This window comes from Equus caballus, chromosome 18, assembly GCF_041296265.1.
Source record: "Equus caballus isolate H_3958 breed thoroughbred chromosome 18, TB-T2T, whole genome shotgun sequence".
Taxonomy (NCBI): domain Eukaryota; kingdom Metazoa; phylum Chordata; class Mammalia; order Perissodactyla; family Equidae; genus Equus; species Equus caballus.
Window position 1 is genome coordinate 22,788,979 of NC_091701.1, and position 14,030 is coordinate 22,803,008.

At 32.5% G+C, this 14,030-nt stretch overlaps 1 protein-coding gene across 9 annotated transcripts in view; it reads left to right on the forward strand.

Annotated features, from left to right (window-relative positions):
* The window catches only part of SPOPL (speckle type BTB/POZ protein like), a 78,757-nt gene that overhangs the window by 57,427 nt on the left and 7,300 nt on the right, over positions 1–14,030 (forward strand). For 7 of the 9 annotated variants that reach the window (XM_070241827.1, XM_023622849.2, XM_023622847.2 and 4 more), the window contains 8 exons: positions 157–278; positions 545–696; positions 2,600–2,727; positions 8,045–8,222; positions 8,302–8,357; positions 9,781–9,903; positions 13,036–13,178; positions 13,268–13,321. In XM_070241827.1, coding sequence (XP_070097928.1) covers positions 157–278; positions 545–696; positions 2,600–2,727; positions 8,045–8,222; positions 8,302–8,357; positions 9,781–9,903; positions 13,036–13,178; positions 13,268–13,321 — 956 coding nt within the window. The remainder of the gene's footprint in view (positions 1–156; positions 279–544; positions 697–2,599; positions 2,728–8,044; positions 8,223–8,301; positions 8,358–9,780; positions 9,904–13,035; positions 13,179–13,267; positions 13,322–14,030) is intronic. The other 2 variants (XM_023622851.2, XM_070241830.1) reach the window with 1 other exon arrangement.

The following is a 14,030-nucleotide window of genomic DNA, read 5'->3' on the forward strand; positions in this document are numbered from 1 at the left end:
TGTCACTTACAGATTTTATAGTATTTTGAGAATTTTGTGAAGCACTTTGGCATAGTTATTAGAAGTGTTAGAAGAGTGGGTCATAGGATGTTTAACATGCGATAAATTAAAAGTTTAAAAGTCATCATTATAAAAGTGGTTTTCTGAATCTCTTAGGTTAAAGTAGTAAAATTTTCCTATATGTGGACCATTAATAACTTCAGTTTTTGTCGAGAGGAAATGGGTGAAGTGTTAAAAAGTTCAACATTCTCATCTAGCCCCAGTGACAAAATGAAATGGTAAGATTTTTGTTTGTTTTGAATTTTTTCTTTTGATGTTATCATCGGTTACTTTGTGGTTTTTGTTGTTGTTTCTAAATGGATATTAGTCTAATTTTCTATTAGATTTGTGCTAAGTTCCTAATAATATAGAATTCTAGAGAACCGTGGGGATATTGATGGGAGTGCTGTTCGTGATATTATTTAACAAATGATTTCACTGTTGCCTTTCTCTTCACTGTTTAAAGTATTATATTCCTCCATGTGAGCCTGTTGTTTTATTTTAGGTGCCTGAGGGTAAATCCAAAGGGATTAGATGATGAAAGTAAAGACTACTTGTCCTTATATTTGCTTTTAGTCAGCTGTCCAAAAAGTGAAGTTCGAGCAAAATTCAAATTTTCCCTTCTGAACGCTAAAAGGGAAGAAACAAAAGCAATGGGTAAGTGATTTGCAAACTGAGTGAAGGAGTCTCTGTGTGACTACATACTGTGACTTCTGCACTTTGACCCATAAAAACTTGGGATATTTTTTTCTACTATAACCTGCTTAACCTAAAATATTTAAATGGCCATTATTTAATTGTAAATGCTGGTGTAGAGTTTTGGTTGTTTTACTAAGTCTTAGACTTCATAAGACATGTAAAATTAGTTACAAATAATATTAAAATTTAAGTTTTTCACCTAATCTTTGTCTTAAAATGACATTCCCTTGTCACTTGGAAAAATGGTTGCTATTAGGGCAAAGTGCCTGGTTCAGTGCCTGGCATATATAATAGGTGTTCAGGAAATATTTCTCTTCTTCCTCGCCATTTTTGCCAGATAGTAAAATGTGAAGAACAAACTGAATGTCCTGATATTTTGTCACTAGAATTTTTTTGAGCAGTGGACTGAACACTGACTGAAGGGAAATCAGTTTTCCTTAGTCTCAGGACCTGTTAAATTCATTTTAGGCTTCACATGTCTAGCCAGCTAAAAACCGTGTAGCCTGGAGGTTCATAATAGAAGAATATTGTAGGAAATGCACAATGTGCATAGTAGGAAAATAATGTCATGAACTGCCACATTAAATTTTAAGTGAGTTCTAGAAGTGAATCACAGAACCAAGTAATGTCGTTACAATAAAAAAACCTCCTCCAAAACCACATTTTTAAATAATATCTTTTATTACTGAAGTAATACATAGTTTCACATGCATTTTCACGTGGTCTGACATTTAAGATAGTGCAGGGTCTTAGGCAGTTCAGGCTACTGTACCAAAGTACAACAGCCTGGGTGGCTTATAAACAAGACATTTATTTCTCATAGATCTGGAGACTGGGAAGTCCAAGATCAGAGTGGCAGCATGGTCATATTCTGCTGAAGGCCCTCTTCTGGGTTGTAGACTGCTGACTTCTCACTGTCTTCACATGGTGGAAAAGGCTAAGGAGCTTTGTGGGTTCTCTTTTATAAGAACACTAATCCCGTTTATGAGGCCTGAACTCATGACCTCTTCTAATCCCAATTACTGACCTTTAATACCATCACATTGTGGGGTAGGGTTTCAACATGAGAATTTTGAAGGGATACAAACATTCAGTCCATAACATGAAATATTTCAATTAGATTTATTATAGGTTTTCTGCTTCTAATTATTCTTTATATAACAGATAGTGAATACTTTCTATAAAGGATCTTGTTTATTTCATGGTATACAGTTGTTATATAGTATGTTAGGCATTTGAAACACTTGCTTCAGGCATTTATTAAATCTTTTATAAATTATACTAAAACTGTCTTTTGGACCTTATGGAGGTGGTTTTTAGGGGTGAAGGAATTATGTCTAAAAATTTGGGAATGATAAGGGACTTTATTTAGTTTTCGCCTATTAATGGATTTTTCTCTGGTTCAGTAAAATTTAAATCAGTGGGATGAATGTGCCAGGAAAGCTTAAAGGATGATACCCTGGGGATTTAGAGTATGCATCTTTAAAGGGAGAAGCAGGAATGAGAGGTATGTTTCTAACTGGGTTCTGCTATTAGATATGTAGTATGTATGCCAGTGTGTTTTGATTCTACGTCATTATTAAAGAGCCTAGATGTGTTAAAATCTCTTCCTTCTTCACGAGATTTGATCTGGCTTTTTCCTTGGAGATCCAGAAATCTGAAAGTGAGCTCATTGATGATGGCCAAAATTTGAGTAGCGCTGTGGAACAATCTGGTTTATGAACACACGTATCTGTAATTTTGATGGTGGATATGTATTAGCCAAGTCCTATTTTTGCACATTCATTTAACTATGTTATCATTAACAAAAATGTTTCTTGGATACTTGTTTTATTTAAACTTCTGTTCTGTTTTTCACTAGAAAGCCAAAGAGCATATCGATTTGTGCAAGGGAAGGACTGGGGTTTTAAAAAATTCATTCGGAGGGATTTTTTGCTTGATGAAGCTAATGGTCTTTTACCAGATGACAAGCTTACATTATTTTGTGAGGTGGGTACGTTCTTTATTTCAAGGAACAGCATGGTTATATTTGGTGATAAAGCAAAAATATAAACTAGAACAATATTGAGCATACTTTGAAAATTAAGTAATTTCTATAATTGCTGAGGTTTTATTTGTAAATGTTTTACCAGTGAAAGCTGACGAGATTGTCTTAGAAATCAGTATAGTGGCCCAGTCTGAAAAAATTCTGTCGTATTTCTACCTCTAAATTGTATGTGCAGTTATACTACCACATACTAAGTACTTCTTCCTCTTAGGAAGACTATGGATGTGTATATCTTTATATGAAAGTATGTAAATATCTTCTTCACTTTGAATAATTTTGACATAGCTGATCAGTAATTTTTGTCATACTCAGATTGAACATATTAAACATTATTAGTAGTTTATCAGTTTGAATCCATACTTGAATGGTAGTAAAAGTGCCTAAAAATGATTGGGAAGCTTTTTGTTCATTAAAGCAGTTGGGTTCCTTTAATCAGATAGATGTTAACGTTATAAACTATAGCATCTCAGTTTTTTAAGATATGCCCATGTCTGTTGACAAACTTATGAGGTGTATTTATATATATAAAATGTCAGATTTTAAAGTTTATCAGCATTGCCCCTGCCAATAATTTACACTTACGATTTGTCTTAATTTGAGATTTGGATTTGCTTCTATCATTGTTATCATGTCATAGTTTTATCTATACAAATTGTTCAGATTCATCTTTGGAGTGATTTCAAGGATTATAGAGTTTATAGAGAATATACATCAGCAACAGTTTTTTCAGAATGTTTAAAGTAGTTGGATAATTTTCATAGGAAAGCCAGTTGAAAAGGTTATGATCAAGTAAACTCAACATTAAATATATTTCAATGGGTTATTATAGATAGATGAGTATCTTAGAAGCATGACAGCTTCCTTAACTGCTACTAAATTAGCTTTAATCTCTTTATAGAAAATGTGTAAAATTTCTTGACGAGATTACAAGCTAATTGTATGACATTATGCTGTGTCAGAAGAATAATTGAAATATGGCCCCAGAGACTACCTAGTGCAAATATAGTGCATCTTATTTTCACTTAGATAAGTTAAATGAACTGTATGATGAATTTGTTACGAATACAGTTATTTGGTTGATAAAACACATAACGCAAGTGTCTTGAGCAGAGCTCACCATTAAATAATTTGGGGAGAAAAAATCCTAAAGCGTTTGTTGCCAATAGACAGATCTTCTAAGTAGTGTTCTAAATAAATATAGATTATGTTATTTAAAAATTTTAGCATCCTTAATGTAGACTCTTCCAGAATTTTAGCAGTTACCTTAAATTTCAGCATGTTAATTTTTTTAAATCACATCATCTTAGAATTTAAAGGACCTTCAAAGGCTATGTAATCCAGTTTTAAAAAAAACAAACCTACAGCTGAAAGTCTTTTTGTGAATAAACTTTTTAAGAAGATTTTTCTTTTAGAATTGAAATATTGTTTACAAATATTCTCCTAAGCATATTGCGCTGGAACCTAGACAACCAAGAAATTCAGAATGAAGGCTGAAATTAAGATCTTTTTTCAGTACATATTTTTGAAGTATACTTTCTGTCTACATGCTAGGTTATACACACTAGTGACCTCCTAAAAATAGAACCCACCATGACATACATTTTAAGTTGGCATGGATCAGATTCAGTTTTGGATACTGTAACATGTGCCTTTTTACTGATGTAGACATTTATACCCTGAGCACTGTTTTTAACATAGGCAGGCAGAAAATGCTTTGAACAAACATTCCTCATACCATCCACCGTTTCTTCCATACCTCTCATTGATGCCCTTCCTTCTACAGCATCTCCAGCACTGCTTGCAGAAGAGGAGGAAGCATTGCACTGCCCTACCTAAAGAACTGCCTCCTCCCCCTCCCCTGCAAGTGGTGCTGTAGACAGGTAAGGCAGTTTGCTGCTACCTTTTTGTGCAAGACATAACTTAATCTTGCAAGTTCCATATTATGAATCAAGTAGCTAGAGGTAGAGATTTCTAGCAGTGTAAATAGTTCTGCCCCTTCTCTCAAAGTAATGCAGAAGACAGGAATTGAGGAATAAGTAGGAAAAAAACCAGAAAATTGATTAGATTAATTCATCTTCTGAAATCCAACAGATTTTAATAATCCGTCTATCGACCAATGCCATTCTATCATATACAGAAGAATATATATCTACAGATAGAATATAGATAGCAAGTTGTTCATGAAATTAAATTAATTTAGGAGGACGTACCTTTTTCCCCTTCCTCTTTTTCTGTTGCTAAGATACTTTTCTGTTTTAAAATACTTGTGATAATGGATGGAAGTTGGGTTTTATTCTCTAAAAAGCCCTTTCGTGGCAAAATGAAAAGTTAACAACCCTGCTTCTAGCACCCAAATTTTTAAAAAGGATACCTATCTATGAAAGTCAGAAAGTCTTAAGACCTGCTATTCTAGAAGATGATGTGAAATTGGACTATTAAAAGTTTCTCACTTTGGAGCCAGTGTGAAGGATGGTTAGATAGTTGATTAGAGTGGCAAAATTTTTAGTACTATGCACCTTTGTAAATTTCCTAGTTTTCAGAATTGAATGGAAACTTGAGATTTTTAAAAATTGAAACCAGTAGTCACCTAATTCCACACTAGAGGAGACCCAGATTTCCAGGGTAGTCATAGTTGACTAAAGCCTGCATGTGTACATCTTTAGCCTAAATTACATTCTCAGGGTTGAGCCAGAAGCAAATTTGAAAAAGAGCTGTCCACTGAGTTTGAGGTTTTGCTTTGCACCATTTGTGAAGTTTGAGTATTGTGCATTTGCACTTTTACTTTGAAAGAACAACAATTTAACCTCAGGAAAGAAACTCAGCCTTCTTTCTGGATTTTTTACTCTAGGTTCCATTCAGTAAACATGTTCATTACCTGTATTTGAATATGTACTAAAAACCGAAAATTTTATTGATTTCTTAGTTATAGATATCAAGAAAACAGTCATCAGAATTCATTGCATATCAATTGTTATATCATTAATTTGTGCTCTATAAATAGTCTCTTGAATACTTTTTGGAGTATGAAATGTTAATTATATCTTAGTTAAAATTTGTGGTTGCTATGATAATATTATGTATTGTATGTCAATAATACAAATTCTTCTGAATTATTACATATACGAAATACAAATATAACATCATCAATATATATGCCTGATGATAATGCCTTTGTTTTTTTGATCTTTTTATTTCTTCTGTCACCTGATTTTTGTCAGATTTTTACATTATATTATTTTGAGTTAGGGTAATAGACAATACTTAGGATTTAGAAATCTTTTCCTAAATTAATAGCCTCACATTTTTTTTATAACTTCACTGCATACTTTATGCAATTGAACTGATCCTGTTCCTGCTGCCTAGAAATTTCAAGAGCAATGCTTGATAGGAAAGAATAAATACATGTGATAAAAAACTGATCCCTACCTAAACCTGGAATATTAACACCAACATTTTTGGTTTATGTGTCATTAAATTATAATGGTGTAACAAGGCAATGAGGTAAGGATTAGTGAAGCTTTTTTTCTGTTTTGCAGTTATTAAAATTTTAGAGACAATTTGAATAATCAAAAGCTTAGAGGAAAACCTTTATTGGTGGATTTATTTATGTACACAATATCTTGGCTCCTATATTTAGAAAAACATCTCACCAGATTATTGTAATAAATCATTTCTGAACCGTAGTTACATTAAAGTAGTACTATTAATTTTTAAAAATATCCAAAGAAATAATTGTGTAGTACAAAGAATGCTAAAAAAAGGAATCTGGGCATGTAGCTCTAGTCTTCTGATAGTAGCAGTGTGATTGAGGACACTTTGGTCACTTTGTCTTGATGTCATTTTGAAATCTTTTTATGAAATAAGGTAATTGGAGTAGGTGATTTCTATGACACACACGATTCCAAAAGATTAATAATGCAAGTTGGAAAAACAAAGTGATTAATAAAAATGTCCTCAGAAAATAAGGTTTTTCTTTAGAAATGTCCATTCACATGCTACATGTTTATACATCTGGGTGAATGAGGACTTCAGAGAGTTCATATTCTCCAAGTGTTTATGTTGGAGTATTATTACTTTGTGTTAGCATGTTAGTAGTTCAGTCCAATTCTATCCATTTCTAATTTACATTTTCTACATAGTTTACTGTATTTATACTTGTTCTTAATTTATACCTACTTTTATTTAATTAGAACCTTATGACATATGTTTTTAACTGAATGTAGTTATCTATTGCTGCACAACAAATGACCATAAAACTTAGCAGCTTAAAACAGTAGATAACTAATATAGCATTTTTGTAAAAGATCGTTTATTCTGAAACATTTGCTTTACTAGTTGAGGTAGTATTTTCTTCAACTTACTAAATTTAATGTGAAATTCATGTTAATATTAGAATACCTTAAAAGTGTTGTGCAAGACTTTTAGTCAATAGTGTATTTTTTATTCAGTATGTAGTCATCTTTAATGAGATAATTTAATTCGTATTATATTGGAATCTATAAAAACAATTTTGTAATCATACCAACTTTTATTTATTGATTATTTCATAGGCAAATAAAAAGTCTGCAAATCAAACTAAATTCTATTTGTATTATTCTTACTGTTGATTTTTTATAAAAGATTTCCATGAACTTTAATAACTACAGTTGCTTTTATGAGAATTCTTGTACTTTAAAATTTAAATCAATATAACTAGATATTTAAATCAGTTTTACTAGAGTTGAAACATGTAGGAACAACACTTAAAATATTTCCCAAATTGTCTATCATAGACTGTAGTTTTATAACCTTTTTTAATACTGTAAAAAGTTACTATGAGGGTAGCGCTGTGTTTATTGTGTGTATAATAAACTTTAAATGTTGATAGGTCTGTAGTATGAGAAAATGAAAATTAAAGAAGTTTCTTCCTCCACCTCACAAAAATGTCTTCTCCTTTTGCTTTTGACATCATATTAAGACTTTCTCTTGTTGAGAAATAGTTTTTGTAGTTACTTTAATAAACAAGCATTCCAACCAGTCGATAAGCCATTTATTTACATAAAATGTCACCTCAAAATGATCTACTTTGTTTCGAATTTTTTCTATATTCTCTCCTTTAAATTGTATGCTTAAATTCAATTTCCCGGTGTTAGCAGTTTTGATCAGGAGTATATTGAATTATCCAAAAGATTTTATTGATAAGAAATTTAAGTATAGACTTAGTAAGTAATTGTTATTAATTTGTAAAAGTGTTCTTTTTTGCTATCCCTTTTTTATTAGGTGAGTGTGGTCCAAGATTCAGTAAATATATCAGGACATACTAATACAAATACTTTGAAGGTGCCTGAATGTCGACTAGCAGAAGATTTAGGTAATCTCTGGGAAAACACAAGATTTACAGATTGCAGTTTTTTTGTGAGAGGACAAGAATTTAAAGCTCATAAATCTGTACTTGCAGGTACTTTCTACTTTTGGTAATATAGTACATTTCTTTCATATATTTGTGCATTAAATAATGATGCTTAATCTTGTTACAGCTCGATCCCCAGTTTTTAATGCAATGTTTGAACATGAAATGGAAGAAAGCAAAAAGGTAAACATGGTTTAAAGGCTAATATTTAATTTGTACAAATACAGAATACTGGAATGTGTATTTCAAAAATAATGGTGCAGGTTCTCTTTGTTAATACTGTGATTTCAGAAAGAAGTAGAAGACGGTGGGGAGGGAGGCATGTATTCCATAATAGAACAATAGATGTAGCCTAATGTGGATGAATGTTCCAAATAACAGCTATTTTTATGCTCATCTGGCGGCAAAAGAAATGGGTAGTTGTTATCCAAAAGGGTGGTTTTCCAAAAGGACTGTTGTGGTCCATAGCTATTTGAGAGTTCTCTGATTAAGATGTATATTCTTCCTTTCTAGACTTTATGAGTTGATTTTGGAATTTGTTTTCTAGAACAAAAATAATGCCTACATTCTACTACTAAAATAAGAGGATATTTATTAGATTTAACAAAAACGGTATAAATTACATCGGTATTCTTATACATTAACTGTAATCAAAACATTACCTATTTGGTTATCCCAGATGTTTCTCTTTGACCTGTCATCTTGATATGTCAGATTAAAGATCAGAGGTTGATTCTTTGCTGGTTGCATTACATGTGAGCCTTAGTGCTCCAACTGGACAACTCCAGAGTTTATTTATGTGGCTCAGCTTTATTCTTTCTGCAGAACTAGAGGCTGCCACAGAGTAGCTGCTTTCTTTCCATTGAATGTTTGTCTGGACAGGTCCTATATTTAACCTTCTGATTACTTCCAAGTAAGGAGACATCAGTGATGTCAAATGTTATTGTCAGCAGAATCAGAAATGTTTGGTATTGTTTAGTGTTAGATATTTAGCTTCATTGATCCCAGGAGAGAAATCAAATACAAAGATAGAAGAGTGAAAAGGAGCTAGTCCTCTTTGGACTTGAGTATGTCTCAAACAAAGAGACAAGGTGCCAATAGATAATATTATGTGCCATTTTTGCAAAAGAGAGAGTTCTGAGTTAGTGGGCTTTGAAGTTATCTCAAATACCTGGCTCTACTTTTGCTTAAAGCTGGGAATAGAACCGTTGGTTATAGGATCTTAGGCATACTATGACCTAGGAATTCAGCAAAGAAAAAGTGAATAGCAATCTTCCTCTAAGATCGAGGTCAGAAACTGAACACAGATATATTTTGTTTGCCTTACAGTTTTTTGTTTTTGTTTTACTGTTTTTTAATTGTGAATTTGGGGTTTATATTTCTACATGATAGTGCTTGACTGGGTGTACTTCTCCTCTTAGACCTGCTTGCTTAGTTTAATGAAGATTTATTTAGCTCAATTTTAAAATAGAGTGCAATGTATATTTGAGTCAAAGCGTACTTGAGTGCAGATTTGGAGCTTTTAAATTACTGTCGAAGTTTTGCTTTGGTTCGTGTGTGTGGGTATTCTTTAAGTATAACTTTTCTGTGTTGTTTTTAATATCAGAATCGAGTGGAAATAAATGATGTAGACCCTGAGGTTTTTAAAGAAATGATGAGATTCATTTACACAGGGAAAGCACCAAACCTTGACAAAATGGCTGACAACTTGTTGGCAGCTGCAGACAAAGTAAGTAATTAGGTCTTAAAGAGCTGAAAAATGTCCTCAAGTTTGAGGTGTCTAGAAGGCTATCATCAAATGAAAACCCCAAATAACTTCAATATTGAATTAATTATACTATTTGTAGATGGCTCTTGAGAGTATTACGATATAGCATACAGTGGGATAATATGGAAATGAGATTTTTTTAAATCAATAGGACAAAAATACCTTGAGCCATATATGGAAGAAAGTGAATGTTTCATGGGAGATTAAACTGTAAAAAGAAAACCTAGTAGTTTTGAGGGTATCTTTATTCTGTTTTATAAGAACACACACACAATAGCATATATAATTTATTGAAATTTTCAGATATTCTTAGTCTTAAGATACAGTGCATAACCTTTGTTTGAAAAAGGAGAAAATATTGGGTATTTTGTCTAATTTAATTTTCTCTTCATGAATTTATTTTTTAATATAGCATAGGAAGAGAAAAAACTATTGATTTTATAGTACTTTTATAATGATGATTTCTTGAAGATAGAGAAACAGTGCAAAAATACGAGAAAATTTCAAAGCCAGTAGTTCTCAATCCTGAAAGTACATTGAGTGCTTTCTCCAAAAGTACTGGTGTCCATGCCACTTCCATCCATGTATATGTATGCATGTGTGTGCATATGCATATATATATATATATATATATATAGTGATATTATACCTGGGGGGCAAGTGTATATGGATCGAATCTGTTATTTCTTACAACTACACATAAATCTGTAACTATCTCGATAAAAATTTAAATTAAAATAAAAAATATTAAATGTATAAGCATAAATCTGACAAAAGATGTTCATACCTGTATACTTAAAATTACAATACATTGCTAAGTGAAATTCAGGTAGAGCTAAATAAATGGAGAGAGCAATCTTGTTTATGGATTGGAAGCCTCAATACTGTTAAAATTTCACTTCTCCTTAATTTATTAATAGAACCAACATGTCCCTAGCAGGGGTTTTGTTTTGTTTTTTTAAAAATTGAAAAGCTGATTTAAAAATTTATATGCAAGTGCAAGAACCTAGAATAGTCAAAAAGCTTTGAAAAAGAAGATCAAAGTAGAGGACTAAGACTTCCTGATAACAAGACTTTTATTTGTAAAGCCTCAGTATTTAAGACAATGTTATACTGGTGACAAGATAGACAAATAACTCATTGCATTAGAATAGAGTACAGAAACAGACTGTCAGACATATGGATATCTAACTTTTGATAAACTTCAAAGACGATCCAGTGGAGAAAGGATAGTCTTTTCAACAAATGATGCTGGAACAATTGGATACCTGTATGCCTAAGAAAATGAACTTTGATTAGATTTGTTTGAAAGAATGAATTTTGTATATGAACTTAACACCATATACAAAAAGTAATGCAAAATGGATTATAAACTTAAAAATGTAAAACTTTTAAAAGAGAACATAGGAGAAAGTCTTCACAATCTTGTGTTAGGCAAAAATTTCTTAGCTGTGATACCAAAAACATAATACATAGAGGAAGAAAATTGATAAATTGAACTTCAATGAAATTTAAAACTTTTCTTCAAAAGACACAACACACTTAGGAGAATAAAAAGACTAATCACAGACTAGGAGAAAATACTTGCACAGCATATATCTGATGAACAACTTTTATCCAGAATATATCTGGTAAAGGACTTTTGTATTCACAGTATGTAAAGAACTCTCAAAATTCAATTATAAGAAAACAGTTATTTCTAAAAATAGAGAAAATATTTGAACAGATGCTTCCTGAAACAATGTCAATATGTCAAAAGATTCTCAACATCCTTAGCCATTAGGGAAATGTAAATTAACACTATCATCAGCTATTTCTATACGTGTATTATGATAGCTGAAATTACAAAGATGATACTAAGTAAGCAGCACCTCTGATATGCCTTCTACTGCTGTAGTTTGCATTTTCTGGAGTATTCTATAAATGGAATCATACAATTTGTACTCATTTTTGTCTGGCTTCTTCCATCAGTATCTTTATTTTGAGATTCATGCATGTTGTTGCCTGTGTATCAGTAGTTCAATGCTTTTTTATTGCTGAGTAGTATTCCATTGTATATAGATATACCACAATTTGTTTATCCTTCATCTGTTGATGAACATTTGTGTGTTTCCAGTTTTTAGCTGTTATAAATAAAGCTTCTATTAACATTGATATGAAAGTCATTGTATGGGCATATGCTTTGTTTTCTCTTGGGTAAAAAGCTAAAAGTAGAACTCATTGGATCATATGGCAGGTGTAAAACTTTTTAAGAAACTGCAAAATGGTCTTTCAAAGTCATTTGCACCCGTCAGCAGTATATGAAAGTCCTAATTCTTCCACCTCCTTGACCATGCTTGACATGTGTGTCAATTATACTTCAGTAAAGCTGCTAAAAGTGTTATATACACTAATAACTGTAAGAACTTTTTGTGGTTATGAATGTGATTTGTTTTGCTTTATAATTCGCTCTTCAAGATTGACTAGTGGCTACATGCAGTGTACTGGCTGGTACACTCTGGTGTTTAAAATAGTAGAGAAGAGAAATACTCATTAAGGATGTTGAGTAATAAGGGTTGTTTTTTTTTTTAAGAATAAAACCCTCCTTTTTTTTTTTTTTTTTTTTTAAAAGATTGGCACTTGAGCTAACATCAGTTGCCAATCTTCTCTTTTTTTCCTCTCTCTCTTCTCCTCCCTAAAGTCTCCCCATTACATAGTTGTAGGTCCCTCTGGTTGCGCTGTGTGGGACACCACCTCAGCATGGCCTGATGAGCGGTGCCATGTCCACACCCAGAATCCGAACCGGCAAAGCCCTGGGCCACCGAAGTGGAGTGCGTGAACTTAACCACTCGGCCACAGGGCCAGCCCCTAAAACCCTACTTGTAAAATACACGGTATTTTGCATTTAGACAAATTGAAATTTCCTAAAGAAAAATCAGTCTTTCTTTTGAGTACATTCATTCATATTTCCTTGTATTAGGTTAAAATAATTTAAAGACTTAAGTACCCTCAGTTCAAAGTGAAATGTGCTTTATTTTCTAAGTTAAAATATCATGTATTTAAAACTTAGTATTTTGGGTAAATGTTTAATGGTTATGTTTTCCTTTTGGATAGTATGCACTGGAACGGCTGAAGGTCATGTGTGAAGAAGCTTTGTGTAGTAACCTCTCAGTAGAAAATGTTGCTGATACCCTTGTCCTTGCAGATTTGCACAGTGCAGAACAGTTGAAAGCACAAGCCATAGACTTTATTAATAGGTAAGCTGTGCTTGTATTTCAGTGGGCATGACACCTTCAACATTTTTTCACCGGACTTTTTCTTAAGTGTGTTTAAATCTTCAATGCAGGTGCAGTGTACTTCGACAGCTTGGGTGTAAAGATGGGAAAAACTGGAACAGCAAGTAAGATGACATCAGTTTCTGACTTAAAGTTGATCTGCATATATGAAATTAAGTATTTGCATAGCCTTTTGTTCATCTATAATAAGTATGAATCCAGATATTAGTTATATGAAGCAAACTGCCAGTTATTATTAAAATAATAATAATTTGACTACTGCTTAGTGGATTCTTGAGGCTATGCTCCCTTGTAGATCAGCTTCTAGTGTGAACTGGGATGGACACTAATATCTTAAGCACACATGCTCACGTAGTATATAGCTGAGTCCCGGTATTTCAGTGGCTACTAGACATCCTTTCCCTGCCCCTTCAGAAAGCATTTCTAAAAATGTGGGAAATATTCCTTTTATCCTATGAGGAATGTACCCTCAAGATTTGCTTAAAAGTTTTTACATTTGAATCTAATCCACTGCTTCTTAGGTTAGCTAGGTACCTTGCGTCAAATGCTGTATTATGCTAGCTGGCTAATATTCCAAAAATGGTAGCAATTTGATCTTTCCTTTCCCTGGTAAAATTATAAGCGGTGGGATAGTTGTTACATCTTTCTAAGCTTGGACCTTCTGAATGTGAGCTATTAAAACTTATTATTCCCCTTTTTCCCCTTTTGTTCTTAGAGTGATTTTCTACTCTTTGTAATTATTCAAAATCAAAAAGGGTAAAGAGTCGATAGGTTGAAGAATTTCCATCTGTTTTTGATTAGTTTTTGCCTGTA